We start from the raw sequence: 27,892 nt of genomic DNA, 5'->3' as shown, positions 1-27,892 counted from the left end.
CACGCTGGTATGGATGTAATGTGACGTCAGAGAGCTGCTGAGTGAAGTCTCGCGGAGTAAAGACACACCGGCCATCTTTGTCTCTCATGTCTCCATGTCTCTCCAGCAGGACTACAGGAGGACACTCTGTGCTACAGGGCTGTAGTGTAACCCGGAGTGTTGTTGCGATCACTTTGATAAGCCTGCAACTTTTTTTGGGCAACTTTAATAATTGAGTTATCCAAACTAACAAACAGCAGAACAGGAGCACGAGCAGCATGCCTGAGTTCAGCGCGGAGAAGTTTCCTCGCTGACGTCCAGCGCGTTTATCCGGATATAGATGCTTCTAGTGATCTGAACTGTCGCACAGATGGAGATGCTGCCTAGCGACGACAACCAGATCGTCCCCAAAGAGGTGAGCTTTATCACGGACAACCTTTAGTACAACATGCTCAGTAGTGATGACAACACTTTAGCGGAGTTTGTTGTGTTATTTAGAGGCTAACTCTCAGCTGCTAACAGTTAGCTCTACATGACTGTGACGGCCTATCATGACAGAGCTAACTGACGCTACAGCTAACAGCTAGCTCAGAGCAAGGCCTATAGAAGGAGGATAAGACACGGGTGTTGTTGTTTTGGTGTTACGCATGCGCAGTGTAACTGGGTGCAGACCTGATTCTACTGCGCATGTGCAATACCCCTGGTGATATGACGTTTTGATGACGCGTGTCCCAGCCTCCTTTCCATAGGCCTTGGCTAAAGACAAAGTGAGTTTATGACGGTAGCTAAAGCTTTAGCATCGTTATCATTAAGTTATTTAGGATTCAAATGTGGCTTTATGATCATTAAAAACTCCTGAGTTTATCAAATGTTGCTGTTGACATTATGTTTTCCCTAATCTTAACATGTGTCAACTAACTTGTAAGTAATATTAGCTAACAGAATGTTGGCTAGCTAGCCGTTAGCTTTGTCAGTTATGGTCAACGCAAGGCCTATGGAAAGGAGGCTAAGTCACGCGTCATATATCCGGGGGTTCAACGCATGCGCAGTAAAACCTGGCCGAAATCGAGCCAATCGTAACGCAGCTTGAGTTCTACTGCGCATGTGCAGAACCGCAAATGCAAGACCCGTGTCTTAACCTCCTTCCATAGGCCTTGTGTCCACGGCAACAACTCTAGCTAATGTTATTGAAGTTCACAAACACAAATAGCAAACAGCTACATCACTTGACATGTGTGTCAGTGCTGCAGCAACGTTTACCCCTAACTCTAGCTTCATAATAATGTCTACTTTGACTCTTTCTTTGACCGTGTTAGCAGGTTGTTTTGAGTAGAACTTGTAGCTTTACTGTGAACCTCAGCGCACCGTTAGCTAGTCACGCTAATGCTAACAGGATATGCTAACGTTAATGTTATTTATGACAGATAGAAGTGTGTGACTCCTTTCTTTCTCCAACTGATTTTGTTTTAATGAAGTTTAACATGAAGACATTTGTTCAAATCCTTCTTTTTTGACATCCTTGACGAACTCATTTGTCACAATGTTAAGTTACTTAGCCTTTGCTTGTTTATCCTGCCATGGTGGTTAACTATATACAAGCTTTAACGTTACATGAAACAGTCATCTATTGATCTACCATTGTACTGTGTTGTCATGTAGAAAATGAATCGGCTATCTCGTCTATAAACACCATTAATGGTTACTAGATGAAGATGTGGTTGCTGGCATGTTTGCTCAGGAACAGTGTGATTTTAACATCCTACAGGATGCTTTTTGTTATTTTATTCTAGGGTTACTATAGAGGCTATTTGGAGTCACAATATGAGTGTTTTTCTATAGCACCTTGCCTGCATTTACGTCAGCTGCAGAGTCATACGTCAAGCATACTGTAGGACGTCACTCGTTGACATTAGTGCTGCTGGGAAAATGGGATTTTGATGATGCAGCACTGCACACTTGTTCATTTTCAATATGTTTCATACTAATAGTGTAAGCCTCAAGCCAGACAACTTATTAATGTAACTTGTTTATCCTGCCATGGTGGTTAACTACGTACAAGCCTTAATGTTACATGAAACAATCATCTGTTAATCTACCATTGAACTGTGTTGTCATGTTTTCCACACAAGTAGGAAATGAATCAGCTATCGCTTCTATAAACACCATTGATGGTTTCTAGATGGAGATGTGGTTGCTGGCATGTTTGCTCAGGAACAGTATGATTTTAACATCCTACAGGGTGCTATTTGTTATTTTATTCTAGGGTTACTATAGAGGCTAATTGGAGTCACAGTATGAGTGTTTTTCTATAGCACCTTTGCTGCATTTACGTCAGCTGCAGTCATACATCAAGCATAGGACGTCACTCGTTGACTTTAGGGCTGCTGGGAAAATGGGATTTGATGATGCAGCACTGCACACTTTTTAATATGTTTCATACTAATAGTGTAAGCCTCAAGCTAAACATAAATTATGTAATTTAGGTGGCATTATGGTGCCTTCAAATGATACTTGTGAGCTTGTGTTTACAACATGGGAAGTCGTGTACACAATGTGCTTGCCATTCAAGTGGTTAAGAGAGCATAGCCATCGGTGTGTGAATTAGTTAGATTTAGATTAGATCCTGATGGGCAAAGTTGGCACCTTAGCAGTCTCTGTCATCAGTGTATGAATGTGTGTGTGAGTGGGTGAATGCTGACCTGTAGTGTAAAGCGCTTTGAGTGGTCGGAAGACTAGAAAAGCGCTATATAAATGCAAGTCCATCCATTTACCATTTTAAGGATATTAACGATACTGTCTAGAGGCCACAGAGGATAACAATTTAGCAAGGTAGCAATAGGTAGGTAACATAATGCAGGAGAAAAATATTAGACAATTGGGAATATCAACATTTTCCTCAGACCTATCATAAAATGACGAAGAAAAACAATATACGACTAAAATTACAGTATATTAACTTATTATGTACCGAAAAATGAACTGCCATGGCCTCTGCCATTTCTGACAACGTCAGCAAACATGTCACAACTCGTGAACTCTGAGCTTTCAGAAACACGGCAAACATGACCCCATTTGAAGTCACCAATTGTTTGCATATATACATGGTTGAAACCCCGTTGTTTGGAAACATTACATCAAATGTAATGAAAAAACAGCCATTTTACAATCTTTTAAATGCATACATTTAAATGTCACACACACAGGCCAAAACAAATACGCAAAGCAAATAAGTTATAAAACTTCCATGTTGTCTGCTTGTTTGAAGTAGATGTTAAGCCTGTTGTTGCAACTTTAACAGCGATTTACCTTTAATTGTTTTAATGATAATGAAATCAGCTGATCATTAAGATGTGCGTCATACTATCATTTAGCTCTGTAGACATGCTGGTAGGACAGGAACATAAAACCTAGTGAAATATTACTTCCACTACTTAAGCTCTGTTGCTGAAATCGATGGCGAGGTTACAAATTATTGACTGATGTTGTGGAACAAGACATGAGCTCAAGTGTAGGTAATTTAAGCTGCAGTTTGGTGTTGAAAGTGGACAGCAGCAGTGGTGTGGTGTTCTGGGATACCAGAAGACACTCAGAGCTCTCTTGATGCCTTGGGCCCAATTAAATGAAACGGAGAGACGCCCAATAACCCCAGTCAGTCATATAATAATCACACATGCAACCCTGTGACATGTAAGATGGGTGGCTAGTCAATGGCTTTGTGTTTGTGATGGAATTAGAAGGGTGGTATTGAAGTAATATTTATATACCGATACCAGATCGGATATCGGGCCGATGCTGACTCAAATAGCTGGATCAGATATTGGTGACAATGAGGCAGATCTATTCAATCCAATTCTATGTTCATATACTTTATAAATTATAGACTGTAATTGTAATTCCCATTTACATTTTTACCAATTTGTTGCTGCATTAAAAATGTTTACACTTATATATATTATATACTTATAATGCCTGTTCATTTTTAAGATTTTTTACGAAGTTGCTGGTGAATGATTTATTGTTTTAATGATTCAGTAAAGTCATATCTATGTATTTATTTTGTTTTACAAAGTTAGGAAAGCAATGTTTAAGTCAGGCCTGATGTTGCCTTACACATAAAAGAATGATCCCTGTCACTTCCACACAGTGAGGCATACAGCTTATTAATTAAACACTGATATCAGATCAGTACTCGGTATCGGCCGATACCCAAAGTCCAGGTATCATTAATGTTATCGGGACTGAAAAACTTGGGACGGTGCATCCCTAGTAATATTAGCATATCCTCATGGTCTGTCATAAAAAGAACAACATATCAATTATCTTAGATATTAAGATGCATCTTGACTTGTGAAATTGCCTTTTGTTATGCATAACAGGCATTCATGTTGCTAGTCGATTCTCCCAAGAGAAAATTAACTTCACCTCTATGCTACGTTGCCACACTCTGCTCGCCACATTCCTTAATGCTGTGATCGCATTATGTGTGAAAAAGTTGAATACTTTTAAAGGTGTTGCATATTGGTCTGTTTTGCTTGTACAAGTCACAACAAGCCAAAACAAACAGACGTTGAACACGTGATGTTTGCCCTCACTATTAAAGGGTCATTGTTCCACCTACTTTATGTTTTGACTTTGTAAAGACATCTTTCTTTAAGTGGAAGCTAAAGCAAGCATGCATGAAACCTCCTCAGTAGATTTCGCAGTTCTTTAATTTTTACTGCCAGGCTGCCAATGGTCTCTGAACAAGTCACTTTTTTGTTGAGCCACAATCAAAAAGAAATACAAAAGAGATTTAGCAGTACATATTTCTAGGGACAATCAAATGTCATTGTCATCAGTGTCTCCTCATCTGTCTTTTCCACTGCTGTCAAATGGATATAGTCGTCCATCCAAATTGACGGCTGGTTACTTAGAATATAAACTTGTTAATTTCACTTCCTTGCATTTCTATTTTAAGTGTTTCTGTGTGTGCCATGTGCTGTTGCAGTTACATTACAATGTATTAAAGGATTTTAATGGACACTGACATTTCACAACATTATAGCCTGTCATTATTTTCTTTGCTATTTAGAATCAGTTACAGCTGTAATACTGAAATACTGCCTGTGCTTTGCAGTACCCGTGGCTTCATGTCCGCAACTTGTGATTATATCCACGCTGGTAAAAATAACCTTTAATCTCATAATACACTTGTGTGTTGTCAGCTGCAGCTACGTTATAGGACCTGTCAGTCACATTTTGCCAAGATCACACACCTCACAAAGAGGTTGCAACAACCAGAATAACTTGAACATATTTGCTGTAATTATCACCCTTTCATCAGCCAAGAGGTTGATTTGACAGCCAGACAATAATAGGTGTAGGCCTACATGTTTTAGGGTAATTTAGACAGGCATGTTTTAAAATTCATTTCCTTGTTACGTTTGTTTTTAAGCTGTTATTCACCCCAACTATCTCCATATATCATTAGGGTGTGTTTTGGAGTTGCAGACAGAGTATTTTTGATGAGATGAAGAGGATTTCTCAGGTAGCCATGCCTTGTGTGTGTGTGGTGTGGGAGAGAGATTAAGCATGGTGTTAAATAGATGCATGAAGAGCACTGTGATGACATTCTTCATCAGGACTCAGCTTTATCAAACAGAAGAGATATGCAATGAATTAATGACATACTGGAAGTTATGTCCTATAAAACACTTACTTTCTGAAACCTATAATCATATCATTGGAAATTTAAATAGAATTTAGTTGTTAATCACCAATACCTGAGGCTAAGGAAGCTGGCCTGGCATCATCTCTGCATGCTCGGTACATTAGTGTTTGTTGAGTGAGTTTTTCTGCCAGTTTTTGCTAATTTTGTTTTCCGTTTGCAAATCAATTGAGCATGTACATATACAGTAAATACCAGACCAAATACCAGACCAATCAGAAAACAAACTATGGGTAGTGTTCAGATGACAAAGTGACTTGCAGCATCTTGAAACTCCTGCTCCTCTTAGAAAACTATTTAAACTGTGTGTTATACAGTAAAATGAAGCATGTGTCAGCATTGCATGGCCTGTGTTTTTGCGACAGATTGTGGACAGTTTGGGATAAATTTGGACAATTTGTCCACGTTTTTCTGTTTTTGAAAATTGTGAGCCAAGATGGGTGACTGGGCTTGTCCAGTCATGTGTAGATATGTTAGATGTAGGTTTCTTGCTGATGTGTCAGTAGATATGAGAGTATTGTACAGCCTACTTGAAAAGATGTCTATCTCAAGCAAATTCCTGTTATTTCTATTTCTATCTTTGATGAAACACAGAGACAGAAGAGAAAATGTGAGCTGCTTTTGCAAAGCTATCATCGTTGAACATACGCTCCTGTATGTCACCAACACAACAGTTTGTTTTTCTTTTGAAGAATATCATTTTTTTTCTGTGATTGGCAAGAAAATCCAGCACAAACATTACTGTTGGGTCGTTTGTCATGACAATTACAAGATATATCCATGAATAAATAATAACAATTAAATGATAGTAGCTTTTTCCGCAGTTGACACTTACTTGTACTTAATACATAACACAATTTAGTTGTAAGGAGAGTTCTTTTAGTCATAATTAATAATGCTTTTTCATCACACATAGCTGATTGTTGACCAAGTAAATGCATACAGTTTTTCGATTCAACAGATAGCAAAATTAGGCTTTTTTGGATACCTTTTATTTGAGGATTAGAATCATGTTTTTCTACAAAACCCTTTTGCAGAAAAAGTCTCAAATGTTACACTTTATCCCCAACACAAGCACCGAAACATTTTGATTTAAATCAGGGTCTCTCTGATCAAAGAATAAATAAACAGTATTACAAATCTAACCAATATTCTATTCCAGCTTCTGATGTTTTATTTTTTGATGCTCTGACACATTTCAGTTGGTGGTAAAACATAATGCAGTTTGTTTTTCAGAAATGTAACTTGTAACAAGTAAGTCACATCAGTACTGAGGCATGACATGAGGTGCTATTATTCTTTTCTGTACTGGTGTGTTTCTGATGATGACATTTGTTGAACAGCTTTACTAACGGTTTATTCTAACACTTTTTTTCCAGTTTATTATGCTTACAACACAGAATACAGAATGAAAATGTTTCCAATACAGTCATGTGAAATGTTTTTCCCCGTTCTTCTCGATTTGCAGATCCAAAATGCAGCCGAGGAGCCCAGAGTGCTGTGCATCATTCAGGACATCACCAGTGCAAAGACGGTTAATGAGAGGCTCACCCTCAACCTGCCTGCTTCCACCACCCTCTCCAAACTCCATGAGGATGTTGCCCGCAAAGCGGGATATGTGAAAGCCACTTTTGACCTTGCCTGGGGAAATACGCCGGACATGGTGAGTTAACTCATTAATCTAGACAGTCACTTTAAGTCTACACAGCTCTCAGTGTCATTATGGATCTCAACTGGGTTGTAGGCCCGAAGCTCTGTGATTACCCTGTCGAATCAAAAGGGTGGGTCTCGGGAAAAGTTGCATTTCAGGGTTTCAGCATGATGCTAAGGTGACACCTACAAGGTGTCGGAGGAGGCATGCAAAAGAAAATTTGAGGTTCCTAGTCAGTAGGAGCCTTTTCCTACTTCCTTTGTGACTTAATTGTTCAAACAAAAACGCAGTTGATTGAACCCATCTTGGTAGGCGAAGCTCTGTATTTGTATAAAAGCTCAGATAACTGAGGTTTAGAGCGGCAACAATGAATCGATTTATTGATTACTTGTTAACTATTAAATTAATTGCCATATATTTCTATATCAATTAATCGGTTTGAGTAATTTTTTATTTTTATGGAAAAAAGTAAAAATTCATTGATTTCAGTTTCTTAATGTGAATATTTTCTGGTTTCTTTACTCCTCTATGACAGTGAACTGAATATCTCAGTTTCTGATACTCTAATCAATTTTTATTCAGTAGTTCAGTAATCTTTAATGCCAAAATTTAGTTGTTAAAATGTGAAAAAAGCATAAAAAACGACTAATAGACTAAAGAAATCTTTGTCGACTAAGACCAAAACGACCAGTCAATCGACTAAGAGGGGGCAGCCCTAGTAAAGACACATAAATAAGTCATAAACATAGTATGTCAATGCTGTGTTTATAGCTTTTTCTCCTGCCCCCAATTGGCAAAAAAATAAATAAATTGATTCGGCTTTCAGCTAACGTTTTGGTTTGGTGTAGTTGAGTTCAGGCTAAGTATTTCAGGTGAACTCTAGTGGGATTCATGATAATGCCGCCCAGCCTGTGTTTGCAGTTGCTGTTAGTGTTATCTTATAGGAAGTTTACGTTAGGACTCATAGCCCCTGCCACGTCACCATATCATGACCTCCGTGAAGCTGATAGTGGTAGAGATATGTTTGAAAGCCAGACAGCGCCAACAGTTTTTTTTTTTATTCATGCTATCAGTGTTCAAAAATGGATTTTGCCATACCATTGTTCTCTGCTACAAAGAAAACAAAGTGTTTAAGAGTGGTGTTTCTATGAGGGAGAGCACTCTTGTATGAAAGAATGCATTCTCGATGTGCTCCCTCTGTGTTGACTATGAGTTTCTGTGTTGTCTACATACTACTCCCTAGGGCTGTACCAAATGTCATTTTTTTTTTTTACATTCAAAGCTTCTATTTTAGTTTTTCGAATGATACTTCGAATGTCTGTCATCATATCTTATGACGTGATTGACGGCCCGTTAATACAGGTGCGTGCCTCCCTTTGTGTGCGGCAAGCGGGAGAGCAAACTGTTTTTTGACCGCATTGAAAATGCTTTTTAATTAAAACTAGAGCTGCAACGATTTATCAATTAAATTAATCGCCAACTATTTTGATAATTGATTTAATCGGTTTGAGTAATTTTTTGATAAATAAAAAAAAATTAGAACAAAATTCTCTGATTTCAGCTTCTTATATGTGAAACTTTTCTGGTTTCTTTACTCCTCTGACAGTGAATTTAATATCTTTGAGTTTTGGACAAAATAACACATTTGAGGACGTCATCTTGGGCTTTGGAAAACACTGATCACCATTTCTCACCGTTTTCTGACTTTTTATAGGCCAAACAACTAATCGATTAATCAAAAAAATAATCGACAATGAAAATAATCTTTAGTTGCAGCCCTAATTAAAACATGTTGTGAATTTTGGAAATGGTTACATCCATCTTTTTTCAAAAAACTCTGACTTTTGACTTAACAGCGCTGTGGAGTTATTGGAAATGTTTTGACCACATGCGTTGGAAACAATCCTACGCTGCAGCAAAGCACGGGTCAGGGTTTTTTAGGCCGTACACACCCGACCCGTTATGAGAGAACCTGTGTTTATGTAAGTTATTAATAACTTACTCGGAACACTGCTTTGTCTTTTGACCAGCCTGCCCAAAATCATGACATATTCTAGTAAGCTTATCCCAACCCGCCCTACCTGTGCAGTTGTAGGTCGACCCCCGCATCACCACTACGCAGCCACCACTGGAATCTAATTCTACAAATAGTATAATACTAATAATATTAGTGTAGCCTGATCTTTATCTGAAACTGTGCAGAAATACCGGGTTTAAACAGAATGAATAGACATGCAAAAAAATATTGAAATCTGCGCAGCATTCGAATGGTGACTTAGAATTTGTGTGTCGTAATGAATGAAGCTTCCAACTATTCGGTAGAGCGCTACTACTCCCTTTTCTTAAATGAGCGCAGGCTAATCCTGCTGCTGACCCAGGCCAAAGCCCAGGTGCTGTGTCTGTTGTTATCTCACTGAGTAGGTCAGTGGATTAAGCTACTGTATGTTTCCACTGCAGCACTTTGCTTGCTTGTCCTCCGCTCGCTCGGGAGAAAGACAGAAAGTGTTGCATATAAGCATTGCTCACATGTTGGCTTCAAGCTATTTTCATCGTATGCGTCAATACAGAGGATTTGCTGAAAATGAGTTCAGGGGGAATCTAAGTCTTCTTGTGAGTTCCTCCAGTTTGTAGACTTGTTTTGAATGTTTTGTTTTTTTCTGCATTTTCCCAGGGATTGTTGTTTTCATCTGATTTGTTTTTACTTTTCCTTCCTCCAGGCACCACTGGACCACAGCAGTGAGATGTCCCTCTCAGATTCTGGGTTTGAGCCGGGTGGTAAGAGGAATTTCCTCCAGCTCACGGACAAAGATGGAGAGCAGCCCCAGGTTGCACCGGTAAGTGGTACAAACTTAACAAAATGAGTTCCTAATTTCTTTTGTTGGGTCTAGTACAGTGTTAAATTTGTTAACTAAAACTATGATGAAATGTGTTTTCCATGTCTGAGACGAGACGACATTAACGGTGACAATATCAAACATGCAGTATCGTAAAAGACGGGACTAAAATGTAGTTTAAAGAATAAAAACTTTACCAAAATCGCTCTTTATTTTCGGCACCTTCCACCGTCTCCTCCCCTCTCCCTGACACTCTCTCTGTGTGTCTCAAACACACACGCACCCTCAGTTCGTCTCTATCCTTCTTGTCTCAGTCGTCAGTCCTCGCATTTGTTAACGCATTTGTTTGCAAGTCGGCGGTGCTGATTGGCTCTCATAACGGACCTGTGGGTGCGACTGAACCGCGCATCACTAATGAGCGCTGTCAGCAGGACTCGAACTAACTGCAAAGTTGTATTCTTAATCATTCAACCTGTGTTTTTCATCAGATAATGATAGGATAAAATTGTATGTGAAATAAATTTGGCTACAAAGACAATATTCTTTTTGGCTAGAACACATTGGCTGGCCATCTACGTTCCAACCCTCACCTATGGTCATGAGCTTTCGATAGTGACCATAACCGGATACAAGCGGCCAAAATGAGATTCCTTCGTAGGGTGGCTGGGCTCAGCCTTAGAGATAGGGTGAGGAGCTCAGACATCCGGAGGGAGCTCGGAGGAGAGCCGCTGCTCCTAAACGTCGAAAGGGGCCAGCTGAAGTAGTTCAGGCATCTGATCAGGATGCCTCCTGGACGCCTCCCTTTGGAGGTTTTCTGGGCACGTCCAACTGGTAAGAGGCCCCGGGTTAGACCCAGAACACGCTGGAGAGATTATATATCTCGTCTGGCCTGGGAACGCCTCGGGGTCCCCCAGGAAGAGTTGGAAAACGTTGCTGGGGAGAGGGACGTCTGGAATTCCCTGCTTAGCCTGCTGCCCCCGCGACCCGGCCCCAGATAAGCAGAAGAAAAGTGATGGATGGATGGATGGATGGAGATTGTCTGAAATGTTCAATATAATCGGATGATTAAAAAGGACATTTGACACAGGTCTAAGACAAAAAAATAGCTAAAACAATTAAGAGAGAAAACAATTTGACAAAAAGTAATGACTAAAAAGCAATGAGTTTTTGCTGCCCAAAACTAGAATAAAACATTTTGAGTTGTCGTTGACTAAAACTATAAAGGTTAAAAATGACTAAAATGTGACTTAAACAAAAATGCTTAGGTTATTAGTTTTAGACTTGAGACTAAATCTAAAATGGCTGCCAAAATGAACACTGGTCTAGTACAGTGAGATTGTTTTTGTAAACTAAAGATATTTTATTATAAGGTCCCTCTCTGTCTGTGTGCGCAGGATGAGTCAGGAACAGCAGATAGCAGTGGACTGGATGACAGTTCCCAGGAACGGTTTATTGGGCCGCTACCGAGAGACTGCACTGCAGGCTGCAGCGGTGACTACAGCAGTCCATCTTACTCCTACTCGTCCATCCTCAACAAATCTGAAACAGGTGAGGTTTTGTCACCTGTTGAATATGTGACCGCACTCCTTTTTATACAACTGTCCTCTTGCTTGCTTACTTACTCCTCTCTTGCCACTTTAGGTTACGTGGGCTTGGTCAACCAAGCTATGACCTGCTATTTGAACAGTCTTCTACAAACGCTCTTCATGACCCCAGAGTTCAGAAATGCGCTCTACAAGTAAGGAACTACGCTCATTCATCAAGTCTTTGTGAAGTTTCACCTGCAAAGTGCTACTTTTTAAATTCTTTTATAACTTCTGTCCAACTTCAGCTGGGAGTTTGAGGTGACTGAAGAGGATCCAGTCACCAGTATACCCTTCCAGCTGCAGAGGCTGTTTGTGCTGCTGCAGACCAGTAAGAAACGGGCGATCGAGACCACTGATGTGACGCGGAGCTTTGGCTGGGACAGCAGCGAGGGTGAGCATACGCCCTCTCCTGTGACTAGACTCACATGGCTTGTTTGTGTGAAGGGAGAGACCATGTGCTTTTGCATCTTTACACTCAATTGCACTTCTTGTGCGCTTGTCTTATAGCTTGGCAGCAGCATGACGTCCAGGAGCTGTGCAGGGTCATGTTTGATGCCTTGGAGCAAAAGTGGAAGCAGACAGAGCAGGTAGGAGAAAGCAAGATGTTTTCCCAGAAGTTTATTCCCACACACACACACATGCACACACATGCACACACATGCACACACAAGCACACACAAGCACACACACGCACACACACACGCACAGTGAAAACAAAAGAGTTACTATTGGAAAAGTGAAATGGGCCAGTAAGCCCCAGGGTTAGCTGTTTCTTATTTCTTATAAACTGCAAACACTTAATCCAGTGTGAGCAATTTTTGCCATGTGGTCTGTACACATGAGCTCCTGGTTAGCACAGAATAAATGCATGTGATTGATAAATAACAAACTACTATAATAGGAGAACTGTTGAATAAATGGCATCAGTCTTTTTATCCAACTCCAGATGACATGTGAAGATTAAGCATTCCTTCAAGCCCCAATCTAGAAATTTGGATATTCATACATTTTTAGTTGGTTTACTGTCGGTCCATAGCCAGGGAAAACAGTTGTTCTCTTGAACCGCACATACTGTAACATTATCCCTGTGACGAGTGGACTGTTACCTGGTCAATTGCAGTGTAAAATGGGCATAATAGTCGTATTGTCTGTTCAGAAAGTCGATTCCCCCATCAGTAAGATGGTTTCAGACACTGTAATACAGGGTGGTGGAGGCTGGTGAAGTCTGAGATGTCCTAATATGGCCACTGCACAAAGGGCAATACCTTTTGATTTTGGAAACATGTAATTTTCTTCTAATAGACGAAACTTTGCTATTCTTAGATTCTTACAACTAGTGGGGCAAAACATTCAAAGTATTTTTTACGGTATTTATTGTATCTATTTTTAATCCATCCAACAAGGTTTTGGGTGGCAGGTGGTGTTGCACAGCAATAATTGCACACTGGTGCCTCCTTTTTAGTGAGAGAATGTAGCAGGGTGAGAACATGTTTTAGCCCAAACAAATGCTGTCTTGTTACAAGTGAAACTTGACTGCGAAGGCCTGACTGTCATGCCTCCATATCCTCAGGCTGACCTGATCAACCAGCTGTACCAGGGGAAGCTGAAGGATTATGTCCGTTGTCTGGAGTGTGGCTACGAGAGCTGGAGGATTGATACGTACCTGGACATCCCTCTTGTGATCAGACCCTTCGGATCCATCCATGCCTATGGCAGTGTGGTGTGTTTTCTCTCCACATAACACTTATTCACTCTTTGGGATTCAAAGCTACATCAAGGCTACCTTTACTTCATTACTAACTACTAATACAGTTTATGACCATTAAGTATTTGTCCTCCATCTAAATGGACCTGAAACTATTTTTCTGCTACAGGAAGAGGCTCTGCAGGCATTCGTCCAACCAGAAACTCTGGATGGGGCCAACCAGTACTTCTGTGAACGCTGCAAAAAGAAATGTGACGCCCGGAAGGTGAGCACACTGAAAACGAAATGTGACATGGGAGTCCTGTTCAGTGAAGACAGTGTTCTGCTATTGACCCGCCTGTTTCTTGGATAAATGCTTCTCTACACAGGGTCTGAGATTTCTGCACTTTCCCTACCTGCTGACGCTACAGCTGAAGCGGTTTGATTTCGACTACACCACTATGCATCGCATCAAGCTCAATGACCGCATGACTTTCCCTGAGGAGCTTGACATGAGTCCCTTCATCGATGTGGAAGACGAGGTGAGAGCAGAAATGGCTGTAGCTGCTTCCATCACTTTTTCTGATTTAGATTAGATTAATACCCAAATATGATTCTCCTTCTATCTCCTGTTAACTATCAATAACTTGACTTGACTATAAGCTATGCTTGGAAAAAGAATAATGTGTCACACACTCCACTTTCATGTGTTTTTTCATCATCATGTAGCATTTTGATCAGGTTACTGAGAGGATGGGGGTATCATATAAAACAAAACATTTTCAGTCGTAATTCATCAGTTGATGTATAACATTCAGGTTACTATATGTATTGATACCCTCTCAATACCAATATATCTAGTAGTGAGTGAACAAGTCAATGCCAAAATTCAGAAAATGTGACTACTTGTTTTTCTACAGTACTGCAGGTACCTTGGGTACCGCAGGTACCAGGGATCCGGGTTTGAGATTAACGGCCTCCTGTTGTCCGGGTGATGGTAGAAAATCTCCCTGATGATGCCACATTGTTGACAACAAATCTGTGTTAAATCAGCAGAACTAGTAACGTCAGTAACAGCTAATGTACGCAGGTTGCATTGAGTTAAATTATGATTTACAGGCTCTATCCAGTAAAAATTAGTATTGGGCGAAGGTAAATTATAACGATAAAATGATGCGTTCAAATGTAATCTGGTAAAATTTAGTCTTCGGTGGGAAAGTTGAGGCGGATCATCAAGGACTACTAATGAATTCACAAAACTGTATGCAAACAGTAATAAAGGAGTGTATATTGAAGTACATTGTATTTTTTTTATTTTTTTTTTATTTTTACCGTGGTATTGAATTGGGTATCAAGAATCGTGGAATTTCATTGATTTTGGTATCGACTTCTAAATTTCCAGTATCATGACATTTCTATTTTAAAGTGCTTCTGTGTTCATTAATATGACACAACACAAGATAAATGACCAAACACCGTTTAGGCCACAAAGGCAACACCCGATGTGTTCCAGCCGTCTTTTGTTTTTAACTGTTTTTGATGTTTTCAAGTGAAAGTATGAGTATGTGACAGACATTAACCCCTTCTCAATTATTGTTTTTGAAATGGCCTCCTCTGTAGAAGTCGCCTCAGACCGAAAGCTGCACTGACAGCGGAGCAGAGAACGAAGGCAGTTGCCACAGCGACCAGATGAGCAACGATTTTTCCACCGATGATTGTGTGGATGAGGGCATCTGCTTGGACAGCACCGGCAGCGCAGAGAGGGTGTTGAAGCCAAAGGTAATCATCTTGACCACTAACCCGATTATTATTGTGGTTATTGTATTGTTATTGTCGTTGTTAATATCCTTGGTTAGTTAACTAGCAAGTGTGAAAGTGCATATACCTAGGGGTGTCCTGGTACAGTTTTTGGGCCCCAATCCGAGTCCAAGTATAGGATACCGAGTATCTGCAGATACCAACCGAGTCCGATCCAATACTTCATATTTACCTAAATGTGGATTAAATATATCTGACACATTGAAACAACCGGCATAGCCTTCTAAATTTGGCCCATCTTATTTTTTATGAGCTATTTGATCCTGAACGTCCTGATAAAAAAATTATGAAGTTCATATGCTTGATATATCGATATCATATAGATGAAAGTTTAACTGGGAGAATGTGATGCGATCATCATAGAGCAAAGACGTATCCCTTTTAAAGGCTGACATATTTCAGGAATTCCGCACGTCACGAGACAAGTCAATGGGAGCGGGCGGGACGGGATTAATAATAACTATAGGTCAGCAGAGATGCATCGATTACCAGTCTCAGATAGAACTGATTTCATGCCGCACACAGTGGCACAGACAGTAGCACTGCCTGCCTCAGTGTTGCCAAATCGCAGTGACTGGCTCTTCTGCCAACGTCGCAGATTCTCTCCTCCTCCAGAAGGTGGGGGAGCCAGGCAGGAAGACAGCGCTCGCCACAGGAGTGGGAGTTAATATAATACAATACACACACCTTTAGATTCTTGTAAATAGAACCTGATTTATAAATAATTTGGTATAAATAAATAGATTAATAAATATCCAAATAGACTCTCTATAATAGGCCTACATACACAGTATAGAATAACATTTACTCTGACTCTTCTCTGATATGTAAATACTATTTACATATATGTTCATAATTTATGAACACACAATTTAATTTTCCATTAAAAAAAAAAGTTACAGAATGTTTGTGTGTGCTGTCAATTATAGTTCTTAGAAAGAAAGGAAATCAGAATCGGCTGAGAAAATTGCAATCAGTGCATCTGTAGTTTTTATATAGATATGCAGTTCTAATAAACATGGGAAGGGGATGGGACGGGAGTCATTCTTCCGGGATTGGGGCAGGAGTTTTTTGTGGGAGTGTGATGGGACAGAAGTGAAAATTCACTCTTACATAGGGTTAGGCAAAAAAGCCCAAAAATAATCTTTAAAAAAAAAAAGAAAAGAAACCAGGCTTAAGGAGTAAACACAGTAGAGTTCAGTAAAGAGAGGATCGGAATTTGATCAGTTTTATTTTAGACGATACATTAAAATATACCCGAGTCGGCCCAAATACTTTAGGACATCCCTACATAGGACCTATACTAGCTACAGACAGAATAAATGAAATGAAACCCTGAATAAATGGATGCAGGTGCTTTCATGAGTATGAAAATAATGTGACTCATATGCTATGACTGTCACCAAATCTCAGCACACTCCAAATGAACTTAAGAGAGCAGTGAAGCTCTTTCAGAAGCACGTCATGATACTCTACTCAATTTGTACAGTCAGTTTTCTTGTTTGATGTGACTGTAGCTTTGCTAATATAGCATATGTTGAGCTTGTATCTTGCCATTGCAGCTGCAGTATCATTAGTAGACGTCCCTGTTGCCAACATCAGTTCTCCTGTGTGTTGAGCGTCAACAGAATACAACTTGGCTGTAGCTTTTATATGAAAAATACAATTTTCTCTGTCTATTTTCAGAGCACACTGACCTTTGAGCTGTTCTCTGTCATGGTGCATTCTGGGAGCGCTGCGGGTGGCCACTACTACGCCTGCATCAAATCCTTCAGTGACGGCCAGTGGTACAGTTACAATGATCAGCACGTTAGCAAGGTCAGCCTCACCCGTTGAGTAACCTGTTTGTCCTCTTGCAGCAAATGTCGGGCAGAATGACTCACCAGACTGTATCGGTGTTAGTCACCAGTTTGTACTAAACTAAGCCAACAATGTCCATGTCATTTTATCATTCTATTTATCGTTGACATAGTGGTATCTGTTGAATCATTCAGTACGTTTCTGTGCATTTCTGTTGGGCAGATCACCCAAGATGACATCAGGAAGACACATGGGGGGTCCTCAGGGAGCAGAGGCTATTATTCCGGTGCCTTTGCAAGGTGAGTTGTCTCATCACATGCCCACAGTACATTAGCTTAGGGAGTACAATAATAATGAACTGAACCTGTTTATTTAGTGGTGTTTCAAAGGAAAGTCAAGAGGGTTCTTGTTTGTTCTTGTTCATTGTTCTTTGTGTTTCTATTGAAGCAATAGGCAACAATTAGGGCTCTCAAAATTGGCCAAAACTGATGTTTGAATATTCGTTCTAAAAAAAACACATAGGTTTGAACTATTCGAATATCTATTTTGCGCATTATGTCCATGACACCGTGTTCTAACTGGCCATGAGCGACACAGCACTGCGCAGCGTGACGCGGTGCGCCGCTTTGAGCTGAACTTTTGTCAGACACCTTGTTTCTATTTATTCCTGTCGCTCGCTTTGAAAGCCCGCAATGGACGAAGAACGGCTGATTCGTGAAGTTGAAATGAGTAATCTATACGATACCTCCTCATTTCACGACAAAAACCTAAATAAGGTGACAGCTGGCTGGAGGGAGATCGCCTGAAAGTTTCCTACTTACTGTTGGCTATATTGTAAGTCATTTCCAGTATGTGTCGCAGTATAAAGCGCGTGTTTTCTGTTCTAAAAAGTACAAACGTCAGAAGACAGCAAGTACTACTCGTTCATCTTTTAATCGGTTACTTCTCCAGTATCAGCTGTTCAGTTGCTGTTGAATTCAGCTTGACCTAACGTTACATTTCATTTTTATTTAATGAGAGTAACGTTGCGTGACTCCCGTCATGCGGTGCATTCAGTGCACATGAGGCAGTCAGATGCTTTTTTTCCCCCACAATATTAATTTTCATACTTGAATATTTGTTTATTCTAATATATATTCAAATTTTGAATATTCACTGACAGCCCTACTATATATTCCACTATATCCATTAACAATAAATATTTTTTTCTCCCAACAGCTCTACAAATGCATATATGCTGATTTATAGATTGAAAGATGCCTCAAGGAATGCAAGTAAGTAAATTAATGAAATTAAATCTGCCATGGGTAATGCCAAAATTACTTGTGCCTTTTATGGTAGTGTTACAAAACTTATTAGAGGCACTGTCATCCTGTGATCAATTGGATCATTCAGTGTTATTACGTGGTGACCATCGTACTTTATGAGCCAATAGATTGAGCTGTTGTCCTGTATTGTGCTCCACACCAGTAGAACCACGCCACTACATCCCTTCAGCTTATGAAGATGTTTTTATATTTTGATCATAATCTTACTGTTTCTATCACTAGGGAATTGAATGTGCCGGTTCTAGAATTAGCATGCAGTTTTAATGTGATCCTGTCTGTGCTGTCTGCAGAGTATTTAGCGGCGGACGAATTCCCAGAGCACATTAAGAGTTTGGTTCAGAAGGAGAAAGAGTCTGAAGAGCAGGAAAAGCGCCAGAGGGAGATTGAGCGCAACACCTGCAAGGTACATGGTACTTTTTTAGATCAGTTCAAGTGAATGAGGATCAGTTGATAAAACTTTTAAAAGTTTACCTTTTATTGTTCTCTTGCTTTTTACCTCCAGATAAAGCTTTTCTGCATGCATCCTGTGAAGATGATGACGGAGAGCAAGCTGGAAGTACACAAGGACAAAACTCTCAGAGAAGCAACAGAAATGGCCTACAAGGTTTGTTGGTTTATTGTTTGTCTTCAACATCTGATTTTCCAACAACATAGCTAATCAGTGCAGTACGTTTCAGCAGCTGACCTTTAGTTGCTGAGTGCTGGGAGGTTATTACTGTGTAGTACCACTGTGTGTGTTCTGTGCCTCAGCTGTTAGAGCTGGAGGGACTGGTGACTCTGGACTGCTGCCGTCTGGTGAAGTATGACGAGTTCCACGAGTACCTGGAGCGCTCCTACGAAGGCGAGGAGGACACGCCGATGGGCCTGCTGCTGGGAGGAGTCAAGTCCTCGTATATGTTCGACCTCCTGCTGGAGGCCCGCAAACCAGAGCAGGTGTTCCAGCCTTACAAACCTGGAGGTCAGTAGCCTGCTACTGTTGAGTCATACTCATCTTGTTTTACAAGGTTGTATTTACTGCTGCACAAGTAAATAAGATTATATAGACTTCTACTTTATGCAGACCAACTCTGATGGTTAGGAGCAAATGGACTGTCCAACCATGATGGATGTAAATGGCCAGAATACCAATCAAATGAATGTGATTTCTTTATGGGTGTTGCTGATTTTCTACAGAGGTGATGGTGAAGGTTCATGTTGTGGATCTGAAGAGTGAGACCATCGCCACTCCAATCAGTGTTCGGGCGTACTTGAACCAGACGATCACTGAATTCAAACAGCTCATTGCACAGGTTTCCTACTCTCCTCAATTTCTTCACTGCATCTTGTCTTCCCTCCTCAACTTTTTTATTTTAAGCATCAACACATCAAATTATGTAACATAAATTGTGTTCATTAGAATGTGTGAGATCAGTCCTTCAGACTCAAGCCTTATGTACGCGTTTCTTCCCAGGCTACAGGGCTATCTGCAGAAAGCATGCGTGTGGTCCTGGAGCGCTGCTATAATGACCTCCGGCTCCTGTATGTTCCCAACAAGACACTGAAGGCTGAGGGGTTCTTCAGGAGTAACAAGGTCCCTACATTTCCTTTTAATTCTCATGTTTGTTGGTGTTTCCATTGTTTAAAGGCCCTTACACGCCAAGCAGACACTCGGCCGTTGGCCAGTTTGGGGCCATCGGTGAGCGTCTGTCGGCCTAGTTTTTGCGGTGTGTCCCCCGCTTGCGGCTCCAGTCTGCCCGTATCGGAGGTTTTTTGTTTCATGTACGTATCATAACGACAGCTTGTATATCCTCATCCTTGGTCTTCCGGTTTCCCTTTTTGAATGACGAATACAGACTACCGCAACCTGCTGGTGTGGAGAGTTATTTCCTCTCATGCAGGCGCAGAACGTACGTGGTAGTCGGCCGTTGCCTGTAGTCTTTGCAGTGTGTTCAAGTGCAAATTTTTGGCCAAGTCACAGGCGACGTGAAGCGATGCAGCAGGCGGCCTTTGTCGCCACTGGTTCTCTGATGTCGGTTTGGTGTGTCTGGGCCTTTATGTGTTATGTTGTATCAGAAAATCTACTTGATCACTTCTAAACACGATTAAGTTTGACCTGTTTTGTTTTTTTCTCATCAGGTGTTTGTAGAGAGCTCTGAGTCGACAGATCATCAGGTTGCTTTCACCGACTCACTCTTGTGGAAACTGTTGGATCGTCACGGGAATACGATCCGGCTTCTGCTCTTACTGCCTGAGCAGTCTCCTGGCACCTTGGCCAACAGGACTCTTTGCCAAAAACTAGGAGGTGACTCTGAAGTGCTCTTTGAAGGTTCAAAGGGTACCAGGAAATCTGTTGAGGCAATCCTCGAGGAGAGCACGGAGAAGTTAAAGAATCTGTCTCTGCAGCAGCAGCAGGGCTCCAGCACCAGTGACAGCCAGAAAAGCTCTGACGCCAGCGACTTTGAACATATTGAATCCCCGACCCAAGAGGCTGACTCAAACTCCTCACTCTGTGTGGCCGCAGACAACAGAGAGTTGGAGAACCGGATCAGGGCCACAGCCGGGGGCAGCAGCGGCGCCTCCTCTGACCCCGAGAACCACTTTCCCTGTGAGGAGCGCTCAGACTCTGAGGTGAACAATGACCGCAGCACCAGCTCAGTGGACAGCGACATCCTGAGCTCCAGCCACAGTAGCGACACACTGTGCAATGCAGACAGTGGGCCAATACAGCTGGCCAACGGCTTGGACTCGCACAGCATCACGAGTAGCCGTCGCTCCAAAGCCCATGAGGGCAAAAAGGAGACCTGGGACACTGCTGAAGAAGATTCTGGAACAGACAGCGAGTACGACGACACTGGGAAGGTGAAGGCGGAGGCTCAGTACCTGTACTTCAGAGCAGAGCCTTGCTCTCAGGATGACTCCTCGTCGGATGCACAAAAATGTACGAACCTTCTAATTATGTTGAGTGATCATCCTTAAGTAAGGAAAATTAGTTCTAATTACATATCAGAGGCAAGCACAATGACTATCTTGCAGAACTTGATTGAACTTGACGTATTATGAATGTGAAACAGAAGGGATGTAAGAATAAAATATAGATACACGAGTATCACGATATTATGTGTTGTGATATTGTATCAATTCTCCACAACATTGATTTTTAATTAACCTCTTAAAAATTTGACGGCCGCTATTCGATCTTTTGGAGGTTGTAGCGGGCTCTAATTTAAAGGTATAGTGAAGGTACTGGCATCATATGAAACTACAAAACCTAAGGAATTAATTGATACCAATCATTTCATACTAGCTTGTCACAAAGGAGGCTAAATAATGCTCCAAAGTTACACTAAATTTTGGCGAGGAAAAACTGGCATGGCCATTTTCAAAGGGGTCCCTTGACCTCTGATCTCAAGATATGTGAATGAAAATGGGTTCTATGGGTACCCACGAGTCTCCCCTTTACAGATATGCCCACTTTATGATAATCACAGGCAGTTTTTTGCATGCGGTACAATTTATCGAATCGTTACCCCTGTATCATGAAACTTATCATATCGCCAGATTCTTGCCAATACACAGCCCTATGAAACAACAATGTTCATCAGTGTTTTCCTTCCTCAAGGGGGCAGAACATCTGACCGATTGTTTAATCGCTTTTTCTTGTGATCTGCTTCAGGTTTAGTGGTTCATGTGGACAAGAGAATAACATTAGCAGCATTTAAACAGAACCTGGAGCCCTACGTGGGAGTCAGCTCCACCCAGTTCAAGGTGTTTCGGGTGTACTCCAACAACCAGGAGTTTGAGAGTGTACGGCTCAATGAAACGCTCTCATCGTTCTCTGATGATAACAAGGTCAGGATCAGTATGTCAGATTTTAGTAGTTTCTATTAGAATGATCCAACAGCTCCGACTTAACTTGTACATTTTATTTCTTCCCATAGATCACTATTCGACTAGGAAGAGCACTGAAAAAGGGTGAATACAGAGTGAAAGTGTATCAACTACTAGTGAATGAAGCAGAGGTAAGAACTAACAGACTTTTCTGTCACTATGCTCAAGAAGATTGTGGCTGAAATGACTAGGTTGTTGAACACAAACATTGACAATTTATCCTGTTTCCCAGCCCTGCAAGTTCCTCGTGGACACGGTGTTTGCCAAGGGCATGACCGTCAGACAGTCTAAAGAGGAGCTGCTCCCTCAGTTGAAAGAACATTGCAAGCTTGACCTCAGCATTGACAGGTAAGACTTTGTTACTACACATTTATAAAAAAAAAAAGATGACAAAGTGTAGGTGTTTACCAAACAATGTGTGTGTGTTTAGTGTTCGTCTCAGGAAAAAGACATGGAAGAACCCCGGCACAGTGTTTCTGGACTACCATGTCTATGAAGAAGACATCAGCATCTCCTCCAACTGGGAAGTTTTCCTGGAAGTTCTCAATGGTAACACTCATTCTGCAGTTTCATTCAAACACATTACAATAGATTATTGTATAATACGTTTTTTTTTGTACCGTGGGACTTCTAAGGGCGCTTTCACAAGCCAAAATGTAGTCCGTTTTAGTTGAACTTTGGTGCCGTTCAGCCCCTGGTGCAGTATGTTCAGGCAGTTGTGAACGCAGCAATCGAACTGTGGTGCTAACCAAAACAACCGGTCTGAGACCGCTTGCGATAGGAGGTCTGGGACCGTTTCCAAATGAATCAAAACGCAGGCTGCCTGCGTGGGCATTTGTTGAGATGGACAAACATGAGTGGGAGAGGACTGACCTGGACTTCTGCAGAAGTCCGATGTTTGCTTGACACCTGGGCCGAAGAGAACACACAGAATATGCTAAATAAAGTCCACAAAAATAGTGATGTTTGTAGAGTCATTCAAGATAAACTTGAGGAGAAGGGATTCGTACGCACAGTCGATCAGTGCCGAGTCAAAGTGAAAAAACTTCAACAGCAATAGTTCAAAGTCTGCGATTCCCTGCATAGAATTGGCAGATCTCGAGACGAAAAAAGATCAATTCGCTCCTCCGTACACGCCGCTCAGCAAATTATCAATTTCTCTCTGATTCGGACTAACCAGACTATTGCTGTGAAAGGCCCCTAAATTACTACTAAATTGCTAAATTTACAGCATAAAGCTTAAAAATATATTTTTTAAGCTACAGGTAATAAAATCCCAGAAAGCCACCTTTTCACTTTGGCATAAAAAAAAACTGAGGTCAAGGTGAAAAAAACAAAAGATGAAATTATCTCCAGAGACTCGAGGCCATATCAAAGTGATTACATAATTATAATGTCTTACTTTTGTGAAATCCATAACATGAAGCTCTAAATGTCAGCAGATAAAACTAGTACCAGAGTGCAGAGAAACTCGATCTTAGAGGTTGACGCCGTTCAGCTCCATATTTATTTATTTATTTATTTAGGTATTCATTACTTTGACTTAGATGTCAGTTAATTTATATAGTTTTGTAATAAAGTCAAAGATTGTTCATTTCAGACTCTGTCAAATTTGTTTTCATTGAGGGTAGGGGGGTATCGGCAGATAAATTGTCTATAAGCTTTTTCCTGCTCCAAACTATTATTATTATATCTGTCTTTAAAAATCCATTATCAACCTCTACTTGATCTGTTTGTCAGAACCGGAGAAGATGAAGTCCATGTCGCAGCTGGCTGTACTGACCCGGAGATGGAGCCCCGCTACGATGAAGCTGGGGCCCTTCCAGGAAGTTATTCTGGAGAGCAGCATTGTGGAAGAACTCAAGGAGAAGGTTTGTGAAAATCCTCCAGCAGGACACAGACAGTTTGTCACATGATTTATACTATATATCAGGTTCAACCATGAAAACGATGGTTTCACTGAACACTGAACACCAAAATGCAGGAAATAAATAACACAGCACAGATAAGAACAACATGAAACTATATTCCATAACAGAAACTGTTAATGTGTTGATGCAGTTCATGTTCACAGAAAAGCATTGAGATAATCATGTCACTCTAAGCAATTACATCTCATTCATTAATTGAGGGAAATAAAATTTAACCCGCAAAAAAAGTTTGCTTGATCAACAAGTTGTAGATCAGAGTACCATTCATTGGCCTTTTGTGACTAATGTCTTTCTTCTGTTTGCAGCTCAGTGAAATGAGCGATATTCCTCTCGAAAACCTGGAGTTTGCAAAGGTATGTGAGCTGCAGTACCTCACACTGGACACTTTATTTTTCTTCTAATGTTGCTGTAGTCTCTTATTATTCCATCTCTGACTGAGAATCCATGCGTGTGTTGTGTGCAGGGCAGAGGAACATTTCCTTGTGATATTTCCGTGTTGGAGATCCATCAGGATCTGGACTGGAACCCTAAGGTGTCGACTCTTAACGTGTGGCCTCTGTACATCTGTGACGACGGAGCTGTGGTCTTCTACAGGTAAAACAATCAAGTACTGATTGATCTTTCTCTTCCAGTCCTCAGACACACAGGACGTTGGTGCCAAGCAGTAATATGTCATAGATTTTGTGGGACTATGAATATCTCCTAATGTTTATTCATTGAGTTAAATCTTTTGGGATTAGACATGTGGCAAAATGAAAAAGTAATAGTAAGGTTGTTGTGGTGTAGATTATCTTGGTTTACATTGTTATAATAAATGGTCATATACGTTTTTTGCATATTAAAGGACCAGGAACAACATTTCGGGGGATCTATTAGCAGAAATGTAATATAATATTCATAACTATGTTTTCATTAGTGTATAATCACACGAAACTAAGAATTGTTGTGTTTTCCTTAGCTTAGAATGAGCCCTTCATATCTACACAGGGAGCGGGTCCTCTTCATGGAGTTCACCATGTTGCTCCGCCAAGTTTCTACAGTAGCCCAGAACGGACAAACCAAACACTGGTTCTAGAGAGAGACTTTTGCGTTTTTACGTAACCTGAAGACAACCGTAGTTTTCCGACACGCTTGTGAAACTGCTGTAACGTGAGAAATAGTGAGTGCAAAACCGTGGTACCGCGAGCCGCCATCTGACTTCTGTTGCTCCTAAAGTAGTGTTATTATGGTGAGGATGGACTCTGCGCGAGGAAAACGGCATTACCACAGTTTTGCAGTCGGCGGCTCACGTTGCCGCAGTCTTGGGGAGGAGTGAGCGGAGGGGTACTCAGTCGGTTACAATCTGCAATCACACCAAGGCGCCTGTGGCTCAGAGGTAGAGCGGGTCGCCCACCAATCAGAAGGTCGGCGATTTAATCCCCGGCTCCTTCAGTCACATTTCGAAGAAAAGCGCTAAATAAATGCAGTCAATTTACCATTTAGATGCCGCCAAATTCTAAACAATGTACCTTCTTAAAGCATAAATTAATTAGAAACACAGTAATAAAATAATAAATTTTATTTTTGAAAATGTAAACATGCGAGTTTCCTTCATAATAAATGCTCCACATACCAATCTGTTCAGCTTATGTTTGTTTATGTAAGAGGGGTTCAGTTATTGTGATAATGACATTAATAAGACCCCGTCACTCTGTAAAAGTTATGCAGGTATAGACGATGGATTGATTGATTATTATTATCCAATCTCTAATGGTATCATTGTGTAATATTACAATATATACTTATATACATAGATAATGTATATTTTTGAAGAGAGCTGCTACTAAGCTAAAAAAAAAAAGAAGCACATTTTTAGATTGGAGATCCAAGTTACATAAGCAGGCAGCTTTTCTATCATTCATTCACCAAAATAACATGCTGGAGATGAAGCCTTCAGAGTAGACGTCACCTCACTGAACTGCATCACAATAGTATATTCAATTTTAACCATTTGTGACTTGAGATCATCATCACTGTGATCTGTGTGCAGGGACAGCACAGAGGAGCCTATGGAGCTGTCAGACGAGGAGCGCAGTGAGCTGATGAAGAAGGAGAGCAGCCGTCTGCTCAAGACCGGACACCGCGTGAGCTACTCGCCACGCAAGGAGAAAGCCCTCAAGATCTACCTGGACGGAGGTCCCGCCAAGGACGCGGGGCAGGATTGAGAGACACTGAGCGGCACTCCTCGTCAATCTGGATCATCTGGCTGCAGCGGAGCCACCGGTCTACGGGACTCAAGTCTGAGTGTCCGGCCTGATCGTGACTTGAACATCAAGCAGCGTTGTGAGACTGACGTGCTTTCACCCTCCACTCTGAGCCCCAGTGACTGGCTCAGAAACCCTATTGTGCACTATAGTGTATTGTACTGTAAAGTTTAAAGGGAAGTACAAAAGCTATTGAATTCAGAAAAAAAGAATCAAATACTGTATAGCCAAATCAATTGAGCGTAAAAAGCTCCAGAAATGGATGCAGAGACGTTAGGACTGTGAAACTGAAAGCATCCATCCCGTCTATTTAGGTCTCCCATCTCCTTTCACATCAGTCTCTTTCACTCTCCTCCCCGTCACTGCGTGTTTCTCTTTCTGTTTCAGGAATAGCGTTGATTCTGATCCATCTGTGACCATCTTGTAAGTCCATATGCTCTCACACCTCCTGAGCACTGCTCTATTACAGACATCATTATCATCTTACACCTTCCTTTAAATACTTTTAAAACCAACAGCACACACAACCAAGAACTACTTATCTAGCCTTCCTCGGTCTCGCCTCTTCTGGTCGGGCAAACCTCCGTCTCTCAGCGACTTCAACTTCATTCACAAGATTTGATGAATCCAAAAAGCAACAATTTGTAAAAGCGGAGGTTGTTTCTGCTCCTCTAAGAGTAATGTGTTGATATGGGTCGTCCTTACTGCTGCTCTTTGTGCTTTATAGGAGCTTTATCTTACATCTCTTCCACTAGATTTAACCATACATTGGCTACTTGTCCTTTAATACAAATTACAATGAAACAAGTAGACTGTGTTGAGAATCTCCTTGTTTTGTTTGTTTGTTGTAAATTATTATTTTGCTCCAGATGTAATCATGCATTGGGTCTCGTGAGGCACCAAGCACACATCTGTTTTCTGTATTAACCTTTAATTTAGAAAGTGGATTTCTGTGTCTGTTTTTGCATCATGTGAACTGGAGGTACATCTCTAGTGTCATCTCTGTGTGTGTGTGTGTGTCGTACTGAGGGGAGGGAGCTCTCTGGGGATTTGGCGGAGAGCGTGAGGTTGTTTTTGGCGCTTCTACCTGCTGCTGCTTGATAGACGGACACCAGAGGGTGTAGAAAGCTCGCTGGACTTCTCCGTCTGCCCGGGCAACTGGTCTGAGGACTGACGCTCAGCATCCCGGTCCCCCTCTGGGCTCCAGATGCTGCCACCAGCTATTCACTGTAGAAATGCCAATATCTTTTCTTTTTTTTTTTTTTTGTTGTTGTTTATTTCTTTGAGATTTAAATCCTGTGTGAAAATAGTTTAAGATGATTTTAGAAATTAATTAAAATGCTTTTTTTCACAACTGCCGGTTTTCTGTTAACTGTAAATTAAAATGGCTTAATTTAACCCGCAAATCCTGCTCACCTTTTTAAGAAAAAGGGGGTTTTGGTGTTAAAAATTTTTTTTTATTTT

At 41.0% G+C, this 27,892-nt stretch overlaps 1 protein-coding gene across 1 annotated transcript; it reads left to right on the top strand.

The window, feature by feature from the left end:
• The first annotated feature begins 40 nt into the window (after positions 1 to 40).
• On the top strand, positions 41 to 27,782 carry usp47 (ubiquitin specific peptidase 47). Its single transcript, XM_074617415.1, has 28 exons — positions 41 to 394; positions 7,155 to 7,349; positions 10,055 to 10,171; positions 11,566 to 11,719; positions 11,813 to 11,909; positions 12,003 to 12,148; positions 12,265 to 12,344; positions 13,328 to 13,477; positions 13,632 to 13,727; positions 13,831 to 13,983; positions 15,062 to 15,220; positions 16,946 to 17,077; positions 17,282 to 17,358; positions 18,278 to 18,333; positions 18,678 to 18,790; positions 18,890 to 18,991; positions 19,138 to 19,345; positions 19,561 to 19,676; positions 19,838 to 19,957; positions 20,503 to 21,304; positions 22,040 to 22,215; positions 22,305 to 22,385; positions 22,487 to 22,602; positions 22,685 to 22,803; positions 23,995 to 24,125; positions 24,491 to 24,538; positions 24,649 to 24,779; positions 26,215 to 27,782. Exons 1-28 carry the CDS (start codon positions 350 to 352, stop codon positions 26,387 to 26,389), a joined length of 4,095 nt encoding a protein of 1,364 aa, XP_074473516.1. The 5' UTR covers positions 41 to 349; the 3' UTR covers positions 26,390 to 27,782.
• The last annotated feature ends 110 nt before the right edge of the window (positions 27,783 to 27,892 follow it).

The sequence above is a fragment of the Sebastes fasciatus genome, chromosome 2, assembly GCF_043250625.1.
Source record: "Sebastes fasciatus isolate fSebFas1 chromosome 2, fSebFas1.pri, whole genome shotgun sequence".
Classification (NCBI taxonomy): domain Eukaryota; kingdom Metazoa; phylum Chordata; class Actinopteri; order Perciformes; family Sebastidae; genus Sebastes; species Sebastes fasciatus.
The sequence above is the reverse complement of the archived record's forward strand: the minus strand, read 5'-3'. Positions and strand labels throughout refer to the sequence as shown.

Excerpts from the sequence above, each read along its gene's own strand:
- usp47 (XM_074617415.1), top strand. The coding sequence starts at position 350 with ATGGAGATGCTGCCTAGCGACGACAACCAGATCGTCCCCAAAGAG. Across the intron at positions 7,350-10,054 it reads GGGGAAATACGCCGGACATG|GCACCACTGGACCACAGCAG; the intron begins GTGAGTTAACTC and ends TCCTTCCTCCAG. Across the intron at positions 12,149-12,264 it reads TGGCTGGGACAGCAGCGAGG|CTTGGCAGCAGCATGACGTC; the intron begins GTGAGCATACGC and ends CTTGTCTTATAG.